The sequence below is a fragment of the Lynx canadensis genome, chromosome B1, assembly GCF_007474595.2.
Source record: "Lynx canadensis isolate LIC74 chromosome B1, mLynCan4.pri.v2, whole genome shotgun sequence".
Lineage (NCBI taxonomy): Eukaryota > Metazoa > Chordata > Mammalia > Carnivora > Felidae > Lynx > Lynx canadensis.
The window spans coordinates 121,919,990-121,939,779 of NC_044306.2; the positions used below are offsets into that span (position 1 = coordinate 121,919,990).

General features: G+C 38.0%; 1 protein-coding gene across 2 annotated transcripts in view; it reads left to right on the top strand.

Annotated features, from left to right (window-relative positions):
* Positions 1-6,110: 6,110 nt before the first annotated feature.
* EMCN (endomucin) overlaps positions 6,111-19,790 on the top strand; it is a 105,173-nt gene continuing 91,493 nt past the window's right edge. For both annotated transcript variants that reach the window (XM_030313359.1, XM_030313360.1), the window contains exon 1: positions 6,111-6,304. In XM_030313359.1, coding sequence (XP_030169219.1) covers positions 6,238-6,304 — 67 coding nt within the window. In that variant the 5' untranslated portion in view covers positions 6,111-6,237. The remainder of the gene's footprint in view (positions 6,305-19,790) is intronic.

Below are 19,790 nucleotides of genomic sequence, written 5' to 3' on the forward strand. Positions count from 1 at the left end.
TTGAAGTCTTCATTATACAATTTCTTCAGTGTCAAAGATGTCAATGACAAGCCTTGATATGTCCTTGTAAAGAATTCTGGGATGGTTCTTGCATAACCTCACAAGAGCTTATCTTTCAGATTAGACAAGAAATACAGAAAACGAATTGCATAAAAATACAAACAAAAACAACTTTTCACCTCTCAAGGTAGGGTGGTTTAGTTCCTTTCAAGTATTATGTTTCATTAAAGTGCTCTTAAATCACATACTTCCTAAAAATTCAAACATTAGAATACAAAACGTTTATATAAATATTCCCTCTAAATTAAATTTAATTAAAAATTTAAATTAAAAATTAAATTAAATTAAATTAAACAAAGTACCAGGTAGAACAAAGGCTTTGTTTGTTTATTTGTTTAAAGATAGAAATAATATATGTTTACTCTAGAAAATCTTTTAGAAACACGAGCAAATATAAGATAAAAACCCTATGTGATTCACTATTAAGAGATAAGCACTGCTAACACTTTCTGTTTCTCTCTCTCTCTCTCTCTCTATATATATATATATACATACACACGTACGTACATGCAACAAAATATTGTGAAAATACATCCATCTCTAAAAAAATTTCTCTAATACTATTTTGTGGAAGAATATGGTATCTTACTCCCCAATAATGAATGTTATTGACAAATATTTGTATAACATGAACCTTAATGAGCATCTTCATTTTTAGAATAAATTCTTTTTTTTTCAATATATGAAATTTATTGTCAAATTGGTTTCCATACAACACCCAGTGCTCATCCCAAAAGGTGCCCTATTCAATACCCATCACCCACCCTCCCCTCCCTCCCACCCCCCATCAACCCTCAGTTTGTTCTCATTTTTTTTTATTTTAATTTTTTTTTCAACGTTTTTTATTTATTTTTGGGACAGAGAGAGACAGAGCATGAACAGGGGAGGGGCAGAGAGAGAGGGAGACACAGAATCGGAAACAGGCTCCAGGCTCTGAGCCATCAGCCCAGAGCCCGACGCGGGGCTCGAACTCACGGACCGCGAGATGGTGACCTGGCTGAAGTCGGACGCTTAACCGACTGCGCCACCCAGGCGCCCCTGTTCTCAGTTTTTAAGAGTCTCTTATGCTTTGGCTCTCTCCCACTCTAACCTCTTTTTTTTTTTTTCCTTCCCCTCCTCCATGGGTTTCTGTTAAGTTTCTCAAGATCCACATAAGAGTGAAACCATATGGTATCTGTCTTTCTCTGTATGGCTTATTTCACTTAGCATCACACTCTCCAGTTCCATCCACGTTGCTACAAAGGGCCATATTTCATTCTTTCTCATTGCCAAGTAGTATTCCATTGTATATATAAACCACAGTTTCTTTATCCATTCATCAGTTCATGGACATTTAGGCTCTTTCCATAATTTGGCTATTGTTGAGAGTGCTGCTATAAACATTGGGGTACAAGTGCCCCTATGCATCAGTACTTCTGTATCCCTTGGGTAAATTCCTAGCAGTGCTATTGCTGGGTCATAGGGTAGGTCTATTTTTAATTTTCTGAGGAACCTCCACACTGTTTTCCAGAGTGGCTGCACCAATTTGCATAGAATAAATTCTTAAGCATGTAATTTCAAGGAGTATGTTTTTATAAGAGTTTTGATGTATATTGCTGAGTCACACTCCAGAAAGCTTATACCCCTAAAAAAGATAGTAACTTCCTTTGAGCATTCATCAAAACTGGGTATTGACGGAAAATATACCCAATTTTATTTGAAAAGCAAAAATTGTTATCTCAACTGTTTAATATCCATTTCTTTGATTTCTAGTGACCTGAATATGTTTTTCCATTTCATTGGCTTTCTATTTCTTCTTTTGTGATGGTCTTTTGTCTATTTTTCAGTTGTAGAGTCATTGGTTTATTGTTGGGTAGGAAGAGGTCTTTACATATTAAGGATATCAGATCTTTTTTCTGTATTATTTTTTTACAAGGTTTTATTTGTTTTTTCATCTTAGGGTGTGTTGAGCCAAAAATATTTTATTTTTATTAAAAAATCTGTGTTAAGAAAACAGATCAAGTCTTCCTTTCATGTGCCCTGCTTTTTGTGTTGTGCATAAAATGTTCTCTCCAACCCAGCTACATGCAAATAATTGCCTCTGAATTTTCTGATTTTGTTTTTCACATTTAATTTTTTAGCATATAAAAATTTATTTTAGTATTCAAAGTAAAATAGGAACCTAACTTTAATTTCTTAAATGATTAACAACTTGCCACAAACCACTTATTAAATAATATATCCTACTAATCATATGTACTATATGTTAAATTTGCTTATATCTAGTCTCTTTTAGACATACACATATCTGCAAATATATGTAAGTATATAAATATACCTATTTGTATATAAACTTCCTATTTTATGCGATTGTTCTTCCCGTCTCTTCTTGCAATCATCCCCATTTGAATGAATTATTTTTCTTTAAAAATACCTTCTGATATGTTAAGACAAAACTGACCCATTATATTACTCTTTATTTTTCCTTTTGCCTAAGCCATTTAAAAATGCATTTTCCTTTTTTTTTTTTTTAGTTTTTATTCAAATTCCAGTTAGTTAACATACAGTGTAATATTATTTTCAGGTGTACAATTTAGTGATTCGACACTTACTTAAAACACTTCATGCTCATCACAAGTATACTCTTTAATCCCCATCACTTTAACCCATCCTCCACCCCCCACCTCCTCTCTGGTAACTATTAGTTTGTTCTCTATATTTAAGAGTCTGTTTCTTGGTTTGCTTCTCTCTTTTATCCCCCTATGATTATTTGTTTTGCTTATTAGATTCCATATATGAGTGAAATCATATGGTATTTGTCTTTGTCTGACTTATCACACTGAAGATAATATTCTCTAGCTCTATCCATATCATTGCAAAGTGGCAAGATTTCATTCTTTTGATGACTGAATAATATTCCATTGTATATATACCACATCTTCTTTTTTTAATACTTATTTATTTATTTTGAGGTTGAGAGAGACAAAGAAAGAGAGTATGTGTAGGGAATAAGCTTCGGAAACGCCTGGCTTGCACTGATGGGTTAACAAGGCATAAAGAATGAGAAAGCCATAGGATGTTCACACCCAAGTTTGGGTAAACAAGATTAGGTAAATAGGTATAGAGAGGGCGGGGCAAAGGCCCCAGTATAGAACAAAGGTATATGAGATAAACAAGATTAGGAAATGCCCCCCAATTTAGTACTATGGCAGAAAGCTGCTTTCAAGGGAAGGAAGGATCCAAATAGGTAAACAGGTAAATAGGGCTATAGACCGCCTTGGGGTGAAGTTGCCCAGAGAGGAGCTAATTAGCAAAAGAAAGGTGCCTTGTTGTCCCTGAGATAGCATGCTCTGTCTTTCTTATCCCCTAGACCAGTTTAGGTAGAGGTGGTGCCTCAGGTCTTCTGTAAACAACTTTCTGCCCAGCCCCAAGATTTTGTTTTGTATTAACCCAAACCCCTAGCCCTGCATATCTTCAAAACCCCCTTTACCTCACGCCCATGAGTTAATGTTCACAGTTTCATTGTCATTTTGTGAACGTCCATCACAATGTTTGTAAGCCTTCTGATCCTAATAAAAACAGGCAAGGACCCTTAATGGGGGCTCTTGTCTTCTCCCGGACATTAGCCATCTCTTGCATTTTTAATCCTGTGTCCCACTTTCTTGCTGGACAAGAAAGAACTCCAGATCCAGAGTCTATGACAAGAGTGCAAATGGGGGAGGGACAGAGAGGAAGAGAGCAAATCCCAAGCAGTCTCCATGCTGTCAGCACAGAGTCCTGAGCAGGGCTTGATCTCACAAACCATGAGATGGTGACCTGAACTGAAATCAAGAGTCAGATGCTTAACTGACTGAGCCACCTAGGAACCCCATAAACCACATCTTCTTTAACCATTCATCAGTTGATGAACATTGGGCTCTTTCTATAATTCAGCTAGGTAGATAATGCTGCTATAAAAATCAGGGTGCGTGTATCTCCTCAAATCAGTAGTTTTGTATCCTTTGGGTAAATACCTAATAGTGCAACTGCTGGATGGTAGGGTAGTTCTAGTTTTAACTTTTTGAGGAAGCTCCATACTGTTAAAAATGCATTTTCTTAGTTTATGTTTTAGTTTTAGTTTTTTTTTTTCATCTACAAGGCTTTCCTTCTAAATTGACATAATATTCTTTTATCAAATAGTCTTAAAATAGGTATCTAGTCTTTTTCATGAAAATGCCTAGCAATTAGGGCTGAGAAATCAAAAAGCTCTTGAACCTCTGTAGCAATGACTATGGTCAACTGTGTGCTGAAAACTCCACAGTCAGAGCAGAACAAGGAGCAGGAAGTGAGGCAATGTAAGTGCTTGCCTGTGAATTCATGGCCACACCTCGATTTATTTCTGGTAAGTGCATGTGACAACTATTCACATACATTACTATCTTTATACTGTCCAGGATATGCCAAATAAAGTAACAAGTCCAAAGGCGGTCTGTTTTAGAAAATTAATTAGAAGAGAGGGTAAAACTTGGTCTTGCTTATGCACAAAATATAAACTTGGAGGCTCTTCTGAGACTTGGTATAATTTAGGAAGAAACAAGCTAGAGTTTGGGATATTTTGATCAGTTGACTTATTCTAACCACTTTTGTAATGAGTCCTCCTCAGCAAGGTGCAGCAGTGAATTGTGTGTCTTTCTTATAACCATGTAAAAGTATAATTTTGCAGTAGTTTTCGTTGTGAAACAGATGGCTCTATACTGATTACTGACACTCTTTTTTCCATGAGGCTTCATACCTAAAGGTTTTTACAAGGATCATTGGATGAGATTAGCTGTGCAGACAGTGGTTAAGGAAAAGTGTAGAATTCCTGGGCACACATTGTAGCCAGGGCTGTGGCTATGCTATCACAACGTCTTAATCAAATGCTACTAACATCAGAGAGAGCCCTAATATACAGAGAGTCTTTCCTAGTTGGCATTCTGGTCTGAAGAGTCCGTCTCTCCCGACCTCACTGACTTGCTGGGAGACCATTCTACCCCAGTGCCATTTCGATCATATTTCTTGGAGAAGAGTGCCCATGGGGGGTGTACAAGATTTCCCTGGCTATCTGAAAATAAGGCATTCCTATGAAAACTTTCCTAAGTGGAAATGGTGTGAAGAAGCAATTATCATTAATTTATATGGAGAATTTTTGAGCACTCTCAACACCCCACCCCCCACAAAAAAAACAAAAATAATCTTTCTTAGGCTTTTCTCATAGCTTAAGACACATCTTGCTAATGGACGCACAGGTTAAATGGAGATAAAGCGCAGATGCTCACAGGGTAGAGTTTAACACTGCGGTGGCTTGACGCTGAGACACTGAGTGTCATTCCAGGGAAAGAGCTTGGCGGGGCCACTCTTGTTGCTGAAGGTTGCGTGCTGACTCTAGAATAGCTCACTGCAACACGAACACTGAACCCTACTTGCCAAAAGCAGGGGTTGCCTGTATAACTAATTTTTCCTTATTCTGCATCAAATTCCACCAATAAAAAACAGGAATGAGCAGTGAAGAGTCACATACCATTGTTTAATTCTATTAGAAATGTCCTAAGAAACCTCCCCGGACATCCCTGAGAAGTCTTTTTGCTTACTCAAGAGCAGAGCATGACCTATTTATTAAAGTTTTACACTTATTTCCAGAAGATGGTCTTTGCTAATCTGGCTTTCAAATTGGAAGGAAAGAAGAAAAGTTGATTCCTTATGGATCTTGCTCTAAACTTTAACCCTCAGGCGGTTAAAGCCTCTTTATCCAAAGTGAATCTCTGTTTAATAAGGCCCCTTTTATAACCGCTCCAAAACACGCTTTCAAAACAAAAGTTAGAATGCTGTATGGTCCATTCTCAAGAAAGATCTGTTTCTGTTCAGCACCCGCCCTGACCTTTTTGTTGAAGAAGAACAAAATAATGTAGTAACAAAAACACAAGTGGCTGCCAAAGGAAGAGAAAAAAAAGTTCCTGTAAGGGACTGAAACAATAAATCTCCTCTCTGCTGAACTCCCAAAGGGAGTGTGTGTATTTCCTCCCGTTCTTTATCAGAGCCCCCGAAATAAGTAGGAATGGGCAGTGGCTGTTCACATTCAGCACACCTTTTCCATTTGCTAATAAGGCCCTGCCAGGCTGGGAGGGAGTTGTCTCCGCCTGACTCTGAGGAGAAGAGCCACGGAGCCGATCCGCGGGCACCATGAAATCCCTTCAAGTGACCATCTTTTGTCTTCTGTTCAGTCTTTATAGCAGTAAAGAGGACACAGGTACCATTTTCTCTTATTCCTCTGACGGTGTGGATCAGAAATCACTAGCAGGGGACTCAGTCTCAGTTTACCCTCAGGGACCTTGCCCTGAAACGTGGCTGCAGCAATTCATTTGCTGTGTCCAGTGTGTGGATGTTGACTGGGAATGCATTGAGAAGGCTCCACGGAGAGAATGTTTGTTTTCACTGAAAGGAAATGTTTGCTGGTGCGGTGGCCTTGCAGCGTATTTGATGGGATCGTAAAGGTACAGGGAATACACAATAGCATGTTTTGAGAATAAAAACCTGGGAATAAAATACTGGTTAAAAATGTACTATTTCTCACCACTGTGCTCCTTTCAGGTGTTAAGTCTGGAAATAACGATTGTCAAGTATGGGTGAAAGGCTGTAGTCAGAAACATTGCGTTGCAGATGCTGGCCTGTATGCGTGGCCACTATCTTTTGGCTCTGATAAATTGAGAGGTTGGATAAAGCTGCCTAGGAAAATGAATAGCAGTATCTTGAGGTGGTAGGGGAAGTAAAGAGGAGAGTCATTTTGATAAAAGTGAACAACATTTATTTGCTCCAGAAACCAGCATAAATCCACACATATACACACAACATTTGGCTCATCATCTCAAAAATCTTACCCATTGAAGGCAGTTTCAGAGACTCAACCAAAGGCTATATGTGAATCAATATAAGTCTTGACTATATTAATGACCAGTTGCAAGAGATTATTAACATTTATCTTTAACCCTTTCTGAGGGATTCACTGTACGCAATTAAATTTAATCAATATTTATTAGGATCTTACCATGTAGTCATCAGTGCAAGAAATACATGAATGATTAAGCCATTGTCCTTACCAACAGTGGTAAATGTAGTGTGGGGAAAAATAAATATGTAATTCTAATACACGACAGATTTAATAAGCATGAAAACCAAAGTACAAGCTATCATAAAAGAGCACATTTGGGAAATATTGATTCTGAGGGGCCCTGGAAAAAATATCAGTTCTAATTTTATTTTTTCATGTGCTCTTTTCAAAAGTTTGTTGCCTACAAAAATTCTAACATAGAGTAATAATGTAGGAAAAATTACATACACTGCTTCAATATTTATCATTAATTTCTCAAAATACATACATAAATTTAGGACTCATTCCCAAACACTTCAAAATCACCTATGATGGCTTACCATGCATCTTGGCGTTTCCAGAGTCAAGTTGCAGCAGGTATCAAGGCCAGAAAACCTAACTTAGAAGAGTTACCAAGAATCTGAGTTTTAAAATAAAGAGTATTTATGAGAGGTCACAGAAATCAGTATATGAGCTTTTAAGTAACTCTTCAGTATGCATGGGAAAGATTGGTAGGAATCCCAATGCCATGAAAAACACTGCTTACAAACACAGGTCAGGTCAATATAAATTTGAAAGTCTGGGTGAAGCTGCCCCCTTCCCCGGGTCTGTAAGTACACTAATTTCCCGGCATTGTTAAACTCTGAATGGATTACATGTCTTTCTGAAAGCAAAACGGAATGGTATCAGTTCAAGAATTCAGTAGTGTCAAATCAAGAATCAGCCTGCAAAACCTGGCCGTAAGAAAGATGGAAAGGTACAGGATAACCCAGAGATGACCTGGCAGATTTTCTGTTTATGATCATTTGGGGAAAATACCAACTTCTTTTAACTCACCAGTAGTGAGCACAACCTGTTAATGGTGTCTTCTCTCTAGTGAACTATTAACCCAAGTAAAGTACTTTCTTATTTAAGCAGATATAATGATTACATAATGACTATCTCCTTCAACTTCTGCCAACAAGCCTATTTGTTAAGGAAAGTGTCTGTAAAATCTACTCCATTTTTCTTAAAAAAGGAAACTTTAGCTCATGAGCATAAATTGCCCATCCAAGTGGTGCCCAGAAGGAACTGGAAGAGGTTTTCCACCAGGTTGTATGATTTTGTTGCACCTGGCTCTGCCTGTTCTGTTTCCGTCCCCAGATATGCCGCAGGAAATGAAGCATTTCCTAAGCTGATTTATTAAGTTCTTTCCCTAACCCCCTGTACCGGAAACACATTGATTTCAAAGCTTTGTACATTCCCCAAACTTAGAATGCTTAACATATTTCATCAGCAGAATTGATTATTAGGGGTGAGGAGGGAGGCATTTCATCTGCCTTAAATTCACAAGTTGTCAAGAAGATCCATGCTTTTTTGCATAGTAATTTATTCCTAAATAATGATCTTTTAGAGAAATTGACTACTTTTCTTTTTTTCCTTCTGACATTTTTGTCAGTCCCAGATTTAAATAAATACAATATAGTCTTTTGTGCTCATTGTGAAAATCAAGTGAATCTTTCTACACAGCAGTGAGTGACTTTCTATTACTTGGTTGGTGGTATAACATTTTACATTCTCCAATTTGGAAAGCTGTTCTGTTGAAATATGTACGTGAAGTTCCTGAAAAGGAACCGTCATTCTTTCCCAAGGTTTTCTAAATTGTATTTAAAACAGAACAGACCCCTCCTGTGGCTTTTAAACCCCTTTGGCTTTTAAGCCTAGATCTGTGAGCCTTTTCCTGTCAAGACTGAAAGAAATGAAATGAAGAGGGCCTGGAAACAAGTTACTCTTCAAGCGCCATTTGCTTTTTGGAGTTTACATTAATTTAGGAAAGATGAAAATGTTTCAAGCATTTGCAAATGGGAACAAACATCATTTTATTGGTATCTGAAGAAGAATTTAATTGCTTGGAGAGATTCATTTGATACTGATCGAATATTCAGTTTCATGGAAAAAATGGATTGAACACACTGTAAGACAGGCATTATACTAAATGCTATAGATTTATAGAGAATACTTAAGACTCAGCCATGGCCCTTGAAATGGGGAAGAGAAGAGGAGGTAAGGAATAAGAAGTTTGACTATACTGTAAGTCTTAAGTGGTGAATAAAGAATGATAGGGAGCTTAGTTTGGGGTGTAAGGGCATCAGAAAAGACTTCATATAAAAGTGGAAATTATGATGAACTTTGAAATTTGAAAAACAGAACGTTCCAGACCGATGGAATTTCTTGAGTAGGAACATGAAAACATCAGTATATTCTAGTGTAGAAATGTAAGGAAATCGCACATTGGATGTAGGTTAAGTTTTAGAAAATAAGATTGGAAATAGAGTCTCAAGATACGTGGCTACCAGGATGAAAAATATTGGCTAGTTATCAGTCAATAGTTAATACTGAATAGTTAATTCATTTAGAGCCTCTAAATGTGTTTCAGTGTGGAAATTATATGATTGGGGCTATACGTTGGGAAGATGAATCTGTCAGCAGGATATAAATTAGACTACTGCAGTCAGGAGAGGCGAAAGCTAAAGAAAATAGTGCAAATGTTATTGCCGGTGTAAAAATCTGTCAATAAAGTAAAAAAAAAAAAAAAAAAAAAAAAAAGATTTGGGGAAGAGCCTAAAGGGAGTAGAAAGTTTGTGATCTGACATATTCTTGACTGGCAATGAGGGAGAAAGTGAATGAGATGTACAGAGAGGATTATCTGAAGACCAGAAGTAGGAAAATGGTTTGGGAGCAGAGGGAGGGAAAGATAGGTGGAGACCATTTAAGGAGAAAAATGAAGTATTTGATTTTGGTCATGGTGAGTTTGAAATCCTAATAAGATATTTAAACAGAGACGTTGAGGGTAAATTAAAATCCGCAGGGAATTGTAATGCCCCTGAAGTTGAAGGTGGCGGTGAGTGTTCTTTACTCTTGAATCCCAGGAGTTCTTAGTCCTGCCCACTTTAAGATTCATAACAGAGAAAAGCAATTTATTTCTCACCTGGATGCTCATATTTCTAGCTCTCTCATGGCACTTGTGTTTTAATTCTATCATAATTGTTTGTAGGCATATCTGATCTCCTCTTCCAGACGATAAACACCTTGCAAGTAGGGGCCATATTTAATTACCATATTTATTTTGTTTGTCCAGTAACACTTCTAAACATATAGTAAGGACATAGTTAGCCGGATGACATGTAAATGAATGATACAGTTGCCTTCTTTTTTTGTTTTGTTTTGTTTTCATTTTTTATTTCTTCCAATGACAAGCACTCACCAGTTTACTGCCTTGTTTGTATGAAAGATTATGGACATGTATGACTCATAGTGTATAACATGGATACAAATGGATTGCTTTGACCCTGGCAACGAAAGTGGGCACCAAATATAAGGAAAAGGGAAAAGGGCTTCTTATCAAAGGGAAGCCAGTTCCCAAAGTCTGGCCAAGAGAGAAGATGACAGCTATAGATGGACCACCTAGCACTGGGTGACAGTAATTTACAACAAATATGGAAAAAGAAACAGCCTTGACTATAATCTTTGGGAGGAAGAGCATCTAAAAAGAATTAGCTCTACTTTTCCTTTTGGGGAATAAAATACTTTATGTAATATCTTCTTATAGATAGAAATATTCAAGAAGAAACCTTATTCTCAAGCAACTTCTTAAAAATACAAAATGGATTTTTTTAAAAAAACAAAGTTCATAAAAAGTGAAGTTTAAGAAAGTTAATTCATGTGTTATTTTAGATAGCATAAGAGTTGCTTTAGAGCACATCATTTTACTGATTACTTCTGTTTAGCTTAATCACTGTCAGCAAATCTTACCTAAAATGGGTGATCTATTGTAAGGAGAATGAACCAATAGGCAAACAGATCCAACGGGGAAGTATTCAGTCCCCACACCATTTGTTTAACATTCTTTTTTTCCCACTACTCATTTTGTTTGAAGTTCTACCTAAAAGTAGAAGTGATCAGTCTAGAATTTCTGCTTTCAAGAGATTCATAACAGTAGTCACCAGTAAATTCTCTGGCAATTTTATCTTGCTAATTGTAATTATTCAGATAATTGAGGGAAAAAATGATGCCCCTTTGGGATTTTCAGAAAGCTTGTATTTTACTGGATCATTGCCCGTCCTTTCCTTTTCATTGATGAAGTTCCATTTCATGCTTCAGGTAAACATTTTAACTTATGAATAATTCTAATTCAAGTAACTTCTATGTTTTGGTTTTTTTTTTTTTTTTTTTTTTTTTAGTCATCACTTTCCAACTTCCTCTTCATTTTTGAGAACAATTTGAGATGCACATTTCTAAACAGTGAATGTCAAAGCAGGAATGTACTCTAAGGGACATTCAATTCCTGTTAGTAAGTGCCTCTTTTCCCGTTACTGAATTCCTGTGGGTCATTATAGGATAGGGTAATAATTCCTGTTGGGTGTTAGAAGAAACTCTTTTAGTTAGCAGACAAGATCCCTTTTGTACTGTTGCAGACACAACATCAGCATCGACATGAAAACCATTAGTGATGGCAGTTACATCTAGAAAGTCTGCTGTATGGTTCCCAAATTTGGAACAACCATAGGAAAAGTTGTTTTAAACAAGGAAAAGAAAAGAAAAAAACAGTTTTCTAAACTTGAATACAAGCTTTATGTCTTGTAGAAATATCAGCAGAGATAATCATAACTAGTGTCTAAATAGAAGCAGCTACTGTACAAGCATTAGACCCCTGTTGTGTCTTTCCCTCTATCTTCTCCGGCTGTGTTTACTCCAGCCATTGCTATGGCAACCTGCCAGGCACATGTGTAGCCTGACAGCGCCTTGCTTCACGTGAATGTATATCTTTTGCTTTCTTGTCTGTGTCACTCTGATACTGAGACAGTGTCCCTGGCAGAACCGCACACGGCGCTGTTGGGCATCTGAGCTGTAAGAGCAGGAGCAGTAGCCCCTCTATGAGACAACGCCTGCTGAAAGGGGAAATGGAGCCAGTGAATAAATGCTTTCCTCTTCTGTTCCTGCTCTGTTTCACTGCTTTAGTCCTCTATTCCTTTCCCTGACTTCACTTTCCTTTACAAACTGCACACAGAGAGTTTGCACACTCTGCTTCGTCTTGGGCTCTGTTTTCCAGTGAAATCCAGGATTAATTATTTCTCTTGATGGGCTCATTTTAGTGTGAATGATAAGAATATATCGAGATGTAGACTTGTTACAGTTTCTCTGATACTCCAACCATTATTCACCACCTTTCTTCCTCTTCACTTAAAAAAAAAAAAAGCAAAAAAAAGCTTTATCGATCTTTTGTTGAATATGTTAAACGATATTCTAAGCAGGTCCTTTTCTAAGGCAATCATTTGCCTGTTTGTATAGATTCAGGAATGAATTATATTGTAAGGTTGGTAGCCAGAAATGTTGAAGTCATTGATTTTATTCTTGGTGCACTGCTCATCTAAAATATGAACTGCTTTTTAAATCTGTCTGTTCAGTCATATTCTGTCTTAAACACAAATTAGTTGTGTCAAAACCCTGACATAGTTGGATCTGGTCCAATTTAACCCATATGAGTGTCATCACAACATCTACTGACATCTACCACTTATTAAGCCAGACGTTTTACACAGATTACTTCCATCATAACATTTTAAGGCCAACTTTATTATTCCCATTTTACTGATTAGGAAACGAGGCTTGAGGGACTATAAAGTTATACTAGAGCAATGTGGTTTAAAATCAAACTAGAGGAAGTTCTTCAAAATCTTCCTTATAGCTTGTTGCCTTCCAGCATGGTGAAATTGCAATACGTTGAATTTTTCTAACGGAAAAGAGAAAGCATAGAGACTTTACCACCTGGGTAATTCAGAAGCCACTGCTGCCTCTCATAGCATCTTCCACACCTTAAAAACCACAAACTGGGGCGCCTGGGTGGCGCAGTCGGTTAAGCGTCCGACTTCAGCCAGGTCACGATCTCGCGGTCCGTGAGTTCGAGCCCCGCGTCGGGCTCTGGGCTGATGGCTCAGAGCCTGGAGCCTGTTTCCGACTCTGTGACTCCCTCTCTCTCTGCCCCTCCCCCGTTCATGCTCTATCTCTCTCTGTCCCAAAAATAAATAAATAAAAAAAAAAAAAAAAAAAAAAAAAACACAAACTAAGTGCCATGAATGAGTTTCCACTTAGTGATAATGATCCTCTTGCTGTGCTGGATTCAATTAATTACTAAGGGGATGCATTGAAAAGAGGTGTAGGCATTTGCCTACCTACCGATTGTTAAGTTAGTTGGGAAAAAACAACGTGGTTGTCTGCAATATAAATGTCAGTGCAGCTAATACGAGACTTGGAGAAGGAAAGAAGCTAAGGAAATAACTAACAGTGAATTAATCACTTAGTGTCACATTTATAATTCTTTTGGAGCCAGACTGTCCGGGTTCAAATTCCAGCTCTGCCACTTACTATCTGTGTGAACTTGGGCAAGTTATGTAACCTTCAGCTTTCCCCGCTGTGCAATGGGACCAGCGCAGTCCCTACCTCATGGGAGTATCAGGGAGATCACGTGAAGGCATGCACACAAAGAAAACACCCGCAATAGTGCCCTGCATGTGAGAACTCTGTAAGGTTTGCCGAGTTTAGGGACTCAGAGTTCTCTAGTTTATTATATCCCATTCCTTAGACAAACTGCCTTATTTCCAAATCGATTCTAATGCAAACTCAGCAAATATTTAAATAATTATGATGTTAATTCTCACAAAGTGAAAAACCAGCACGTGAAAGTTTTCACTGAAGAATTGATGTGAGATGGTAGAAAGATGATTGCCATGTTTTTAATCACCATACATGTAGGCACAACTTGATATGTGCAGATCGTATTCTCTAGAATGTCTTTCAGATTTGTAAGTTATTTAACTCACTGTATAAACTAACCACTCAAACTAATAAGTAAAAATATGTTTGTGTTTTTTTGTTTGTTTTAATTTTTTTGATGTTTATTTATTTCTGAGAGAGACAGACAGAGCGTGAGTGGGGGATAGGGAGAGAGAGAGGGGGAGACGCAGAATCTGAAGCAGGCTCCGGGCTCTGAGCTGTCAGCACAGAGCCCTACACGGGGGTGGAACCCTCAAACTGTGAGATCATGACCTGAGCCGAAGGCGGATGCTTCACCGACTGAGCTACCCAGGTGCCCCAAAATATGTTTGTTTTTAATGAAGATGCTAACTTTGTAGACTGATAATTGTCAACCTCCTTACATATTCTCACCTTCCTTAAGGTATTGAGCACTGCTTAATCTGAGAGGTGGATATGTGAGGGGAACACACCTTGATTTTAACATGAGAACCAAGTTTGGGTCTAGCTTCTTAGTATGCTGAAATTAACCAAGACATTAAATACTTCTTAGCCTCAGTTTCTTCATCTGAATATGAGAAAAATGATATTTGCTGACACAGTATTAGTGTTACATGAAAATCAGAAAACCTATTTGAAGTGCTCTGGAACTCATAGCTTACTATTTAAATATTGGTTATTAATATGCAAACTAACATTTAACTCACAGTATCAAGGAATAAGTAGGAGGGCATTTCATACATTTGGGAATTTGTCCTTACTGACTGGCACTCCACGATTGCTCTTTGAGCTACAATACTTTCATATGTTGGGGCGCTGGGTGCCTCAGTCGGTTAAGTTTTGAACTCTTGATGTCGGCTCAGGTTATGATCTCACTGTTCGTGGGTTGGAGCCCAGCCATCAGGCTCTGCGCTGACAGCACAGAGCCTGCTTGGGATTCTCTGTCTCCCATTCTCTTTGCCCCTCCCCTGCTCATACACATGTGCATACTTTCTCTCAAAATAAAGAAAGAAAGAAATACCTTTATATATTTTTCTACGGCTGCTACACATTCAGGTAGCCATGTGTTGAACTACTGTTTGAGTTCTAAAAACCACACACATGAAACACAGAACCATTTGTATCAGGCATTGAATTTATTTTTAGCTCAAATGGGGAAAGAAATTATTTTTTGTGGTATGAACTGTGAAATCGTCCTCCGAGAGCATTTGGCAAGCGTGAGGACATAAACGGCGAGCTCTGGGACGCTGTCTCTAGGGAAGAGAGGTCACTCCTGCATTTGTCAGCTCGTGGCCATGGTGACAACTCTCTCCAACAATGAAACATCTCTCAAGTATCTCTCCCTGTGGACCCAGTTTTTGAAAACGAGATCCTCCATTTTAAATACACAAAGTTAACAGCAATTGCATTATTGAGATTAAGATAATGAAATGATGTGAAACCATAAGCTTTTCTTTTTCTTTTTTTTCTTTTCTTTTTTTTTTTTTTATGAATCCATAAGCTTTTTGTTATTTTTCTTTTTATCTTTTTCTGACAGCCTCATTTGTTGGGACCACTTTTATATTAACCAAAGTTGACAACTCCCTAGATTTGCAAAGTAGAAGAAAGAAAAATGACAATCCTGCCAGCCATTTAAAATCTTTTTATTAGGGTCCGTTGTAACCTGACTGAATGTAAATCTCTTGAGAACGAAGACAATATCGAATTGATCTTTTTTTCCCCCAGGACCTATCTTTGGACACATAGGTGGTGATCACTAGCTCGTGCTTCAATTTGGAAAACTGTATTTCTTCAAAAGTCAGCAGAGTTGAAAAAAGTCAGAGTTGAAAATATACAAAACATGCCTGGATTTGTTTTCAGTGACTTGAGGACAATATTTATTTTTATCCTTGGCCTGCGTAGTGGAGAAGTTGTGAGTGTCATTTTGGTCAGCTGAACTGATTTAGTTTGCTTTATGAAATTGACCTGCAGTCCTATTGCTGTATAAATAGCAGAAAATGCCCACCTCTGGTTTATATTAACTGTTCAAATCCCGTAGGAGTGGTATGATTATCAGAACGCAAGTGTTGAATCATTCCTGTGTCTCGCTCAGAAGAAAAAAAAAAAGGTATCCTACAATTCATTGGGTAATTCTGAAACACTTAGATCTCACTAGTCCTCATTCCTGCTAAAATGTAAAATTGTGGAAGTTCAACTGTAGAGATGCATTGATTACAGACTTTACCTCTCCAACTCTGAGGCCTTCATTCCGTGTGTTGAGTTAATAACTTTATTCTAATCTTGTCCAGAAGCAAAGGCATTAAATAATTCAGTTATTCCCAGGTTTTAACATTTTCGTTGATCAGTAACTAATAAAATTCCCCTCGGGCAGTTGACAGGCAATTAACCAGTTTTTACTTTGTCAAATAAAGACACAAACTACCTACAATGTACATACCATTTACCAGTATGTTACATAAAATAAAGTCCGCTTTAGCTGTATGTATATATCCGGCAATAGAACAACTTTTTTTGCACTGAGTTCCGACTAATGTCACAAGCTGGCACTGTGCGAAGGTGAAGTGTACTGGTTGGTCTTGAGGCCAAGAGGCCCTCGGTGTTAGTTACCAGGGGCCACAAGCCTGCTGTGTGGCTGGGCCAAGCAAATGTTTTAGCCTCTCAAGTCTTTAATTTACCAATCAACAATGAGTACAGTCCTACGAAATCATATTCAAGTTTTCTTCCAGATCTATCATTGTGTGATCTGTAACAAGCAATTTCTGTGTATTTTGCCTCAAGTTATCTTGCTTCACTTTCATCCTGTTATTTCTAGATGTGTTCATTTTGGATCAAGATGTTCAATTCTATTTCCTCATGTTGTTTCCTTTGGGAATTTTCAGACAGGGCTGTAGGAAAGTATCTGCTTCACAGGTAAAGGGTCATTTCTCTGCCATGAGAGACATTTCTCAGAGGATGCACCCACGAAAGACAGTTTTTTCCCATTTGCCCTGTGGTATTATTTGTATATAATTTGGATACGTGTGATGGTGGGAGGGATAGAAGAACAGAGAGAAAAAGAGAGAGAGAAACATAAATTCACTGACATCCAGAAAAAGATTGAGAGTAAAGATGAGGTTAAAAGAGTCAGAGAAGGTGCTGGAGGCTGGGAGAAAGAGAGAAAGCCTCTCTGAGAGGGTTGGGATGGGGGAAATATGAAGAATAAGAAGGGGAGGAAGAAAGATATGTAACAAAAGCTCTGATAATTTGGGAGGAGCACTCCCCAATGGCCTTCCAGCCACTCTTCTGCACCTGATATGCAATAGGGTTCTTTCTTCTTATCATTATATCTCCTGCTAGTCCTTCATTCTTCCATCCATTTCATTTGCAACATGCTACACATTTTACAAAGCACTTTGTTGATCAATTATCTCATTTAATTCTTGCCGTTGCCTGGGTGGTTGTGCAGGCTGGCGTTACTGGGTTCACTGTCAGAGGAGAAAAGCCCAAGGACACACACACTGTAATTCAGATCAGTAGGTTTTAACATTTATTACTCATAAGAATCACTTAAGTTATCTGTGAAAAATAGATTTTCCTAGGGCTCATCCCCAGTGCTTCCAGTAAAATCCAGACAACTCTGCTTCAGCAATTACTATGGATAATTTGTATACACTGGCACATGGACTTACGTTCTGAGAAATCCTGGACTAGATTTCAATTTCCTGAGCAATCATCTGAACTCTTTTTATTGCCCCTCAGACCCACAAGATTCCCAGAGGTGTTAACCTTTAAAAAAATGGTGCTAGGGTCTAGTGCTTTCAGAGGGAGACTTAGTATGAATTCAGAGCGATTTTTAGTTTTTTTGTTTTTTGGGATTTGTTTTTCATTGTGTGTGTGTGTGTGTGTGTGTGTGTGTGTGTTTTGTTTTTTTGTGGTTTTTTTTCTTGTACTAGTTTAGTATAATAGAAATTAGATTTGGCCAAGGCAAACTAGATTTGAACCACTGAAATCTCCATAGGTGCATAGGTTTAAATTCCAGGTTTTTTATCCATCCATTGTAAGGAGATTCCCTACTCATTATGAGTTCCTATTGATTGCTTTCCATTCTACTATTAATCTCCTTCCTGTTTTCATCAACACTGCAAGACCTTGGGTCTCTGTCCTGTCGCTGCTCAAGAGGAACCCCCTTGAATAATAGTTTGGTTAGAGACAGAGCTACGGCCTTCTAGTCAAAGTTTCAGGTGGTGTCCGAATGTGTTCAATAATCCAAACACAAATATTTCTGGTTCCTGGAGAGGTGCTGGAGCCAGAGGAGTCTGAGAAGGTATGGCGAGTTCAAGGGCCAATGTTAACAGATACCTTGTAAGCTTAAAAAAGAGATTGAGAAGCTGTGATGTTATAAATCTACAATAGCCATGCAGGGAAACTGGTAGTATTAGAAAATGACAAGGTGAAGTTTGTCAACTGGCTTATTACCTGCCATGACTTAACACACTGGGATATGTGACAGGAGGAATTCAATACGCTCTCTTCCTGGGCTCACAAACTGGCATCCACTGACATACCCTGCACATGTGTATCGTTTGGACCCAAAGTGTTCTATGACTACAGGAAAATATTTAAAAATAAGAAAATTTCACAAAACAGCAACAAAGAAGGACATTGATGATCTTATTTTCAGGTATTCTGGCAACTCTGGGCCTCATATTCCTCATGGCAGCATTCGTTTAAATCTAAGTAATGGGACACCTGGGGGGCTCAGCTGGATAAGTGCCTGACGTAAGCTCAGGTCATGATCTCGCAGTTTGTGGATTCGCGCCCTGCATTGGGCTGTCTGCTGTCAGCACAGAACCTGCTTTGGATCTTCTGTCCTCTCTCTCTCTCTCTCTGCCCCTCCCCTTCTGCATGATCTCTCTCTCAAAAATAAATAGCCATTTAAAAGAAAACCCTCAGTAATACATGCCCCTTTGAATTATGGAATATTCTCTCTCTTACAAACATACGGGTACTTGTACCCTTCCTGGGTCTCTCATTCACTTCTGTGTCCAACCTCTGTGGGTATTGGGGTTAATTCCTTCACCTATTTCATAGAATTTGTAGGATTTCAAATAAGCATTAAGTGGATAATTTGCAAACTTATTCCATGTTTGTGGTGGTTCAGTGGATTTGGAAAGAACAGGGTTCTGGGGCAATTTCCTGTAATTGACTAGGCTTGCTAACTCCATCTCAGAATTTTAAAGACATATTCCAGTCACCATTTTTTTCATTTTTCATAAATAAGAATGTTTTTATTGAAGTATAGTTATACATAATTAACTTAGTGCTGATGAATACTCTCTTTTTTTCATAGACTTAAGAAAGCATAAAACTTAGAAAATGATTTCAAGAATTTAGAAGCTACAAATCATAAAATGTGATTAAAATTCTACACTATTTTTGTTTCCCACCGTCTCTTAACAATTTATTTGGTGAACATAAACTTCCACCCGTGAAGAAAATATTGAAAGCCCATGGCTTTTCCGCTCACTCTTAAAAAGTGAACAATTTTATGGACAACTAAATTTGCAGAGTGCATCAGTTCAAAATTAGAATATACAATCCAAAACAATGATTGAAAATTTTCTCCTATAGAACATGTCCATGTGGGATGGAATTCTACGAAGTGGTTTCTTTATAGTCTCTCTGGAATTCTACAAAGTGGTTTCTTTATAGTCTCTCTGTTTTTCTGGTTCCCTGTCCTCCCTCCAGCCCCTTTCTGACCACTCCATGTTGGGAACAGAGTGAGCAAGGAGTAAGAAAGGTAAATGAAAGGTATTACTTGATCTAGCACCGTAATTTGTGCCTGGAGCGTCATAGATAGTTAAAGACAACTGCTGAATGG